The 1,257-nt window shown below is 53.5% G+C and overlaps 1 protein-coding gene across 1 annotated transcript; it reads left to right on the top strand.

Annotated features, from left to right (window-relative positions):
* Window positions 1-251: 251 nt before the first annotated feature.
* LOC121583453 (5-hydroxyisourate hydrolase-like) lies at window positions 252-876 on the top strand. Its single transcript, XM_041899614.2, has one exon. The coding sequence runs from the start codon at window positions 331-333 to the stop codon at window positions 685-687; it is 357 nt and encodes a 118-aa protein (XP_041755548.1). The 5' UTR covers window positions 252-330; the 3' UTR covers window positions 688-876.
* Window positions 877-1,257: the final 381 nt, after the last annotated feature.

Below are 1,257 nucleotides of genomic sequence, written 5' to 3'. Positions count from 1 at the left end.
ACATTTATATACATACCGTATGTGGGGAGTGTGACTGTCAACATTTATATATGTACCGTATGTGGGGAGTGTGACTGTCAACATTTATATACATACCGTATGTGTGGAGTGTGACTGTCAACATGTACAATGGCAGACGACTAATTGGAGGCTATCGGGCGGCAACGCATGGCCGAACTGCAGTCAAAACATGGGTTAATTCACCATAAATGCCATACTTCTCATTAGAGGGGAAACTTGTTTGGGTCGACTTTGAAATCAGCGTGCACGAGTACCAGCAGATTACAGCACACGAAGGATCATCTTTTGGGTGAATACAAGTGTGCAAAGATGGCAGCTCCATACAGCCCCCTGACCACTCACGCCCTGAACACCGGGATTGGAGTCCCTGGAGCCCACATGGCCCTCAGCCTGCATCGCCTGGATCCCTCCACTTCACTCTGGAACCTTCTCACCACAGGGACTACTAATGATGATGGGCGTTGCCCAGGACTCATCACCAGAGAAGCTTTCACTCCAGCGGTGTACAAGATGCGCTTTGAGACGGGCCGATGCCGGGAGAGTCTGGGAGAGACCTCTTTCTACCCATATGTCGAGATAGGCTTCACCATAACGGACCACAGTCAGAAGTTCCATGTTCCTCTGCTCTGCAGCCGCTTCTCCTACAGTACCTACCGGGGGAGCTAGAGAGTCTGTCACTCATCCCCTCTCACCATCTCTCACCTGGGCCACGTTCAGTTGCCAAACGTTGTCTAATCTCGGTTAACCCAGAACTAAAGTCTTGCGTAATTGTCAGATGTTCGATTAAGTTCCGGGTCCATATGTGTTAAGGGAAGAGATCGGAACCGGAACGAAGAGCTCCACCCTTCTCTCTTTGCAAGTTATGGGCAAGTCTATGGTTCAAATGCCCCCCCTTCCCCCATTTCCCTCCTCCTAACCCCTTCCACCTCCTAACACCTCGCTCCCTCCTAACCCCTCCCTCCTCCTAACCCCTCCCTCCTCCTAACCCCTCCCTCCTCCTATCCCTCCCTCCCACCTAACACCTCCCTCCCTCCTAACTCCTCCCTCCCTCCTAACCCCTCCCTCCTCCTAACCCCTCCCTCCTCCTAACACCTCCCTCCCTCCTAACCCCTCCCTCCTCCTAACAACTCCCTCCTCCCAACCCCTCCCTCCTCCTCACCCCTCCCTCCTCCTAACTCCTCCCTCCTCCTAACCCCTCCCTCCTCCTAACTCCTTCCTTCTCCTAACCCCTCCCTC

This window comes from Coregonus clupeaformis, chromosome 15 (genome assembly GCF_020615455.1).
Source record: "Coregonus clupeaformis isolate EN_2021a chromosome 15, ASM2061545v1, whole genome shotgun sequence".
Lineage (NCBI taxonomy): Eukaryota > Metazoa > Chordata > Actinopteri > Salmoniformes > Salmonidae > Coregonus > Coregonus clupeaformis.
This window is presented reverse-complemented; position numbering and strand designations above follow the sequence as displayed.

What these genes read in the sequence shown, in the direction of transcription:
- LOC121583453 (XM_041899614.2), top strand. Translation starts at nt 331, where the DNA reads ATGGCAGCTCCATACAGCCCCCTGACCACTCACGCCCTGAACACCGGG.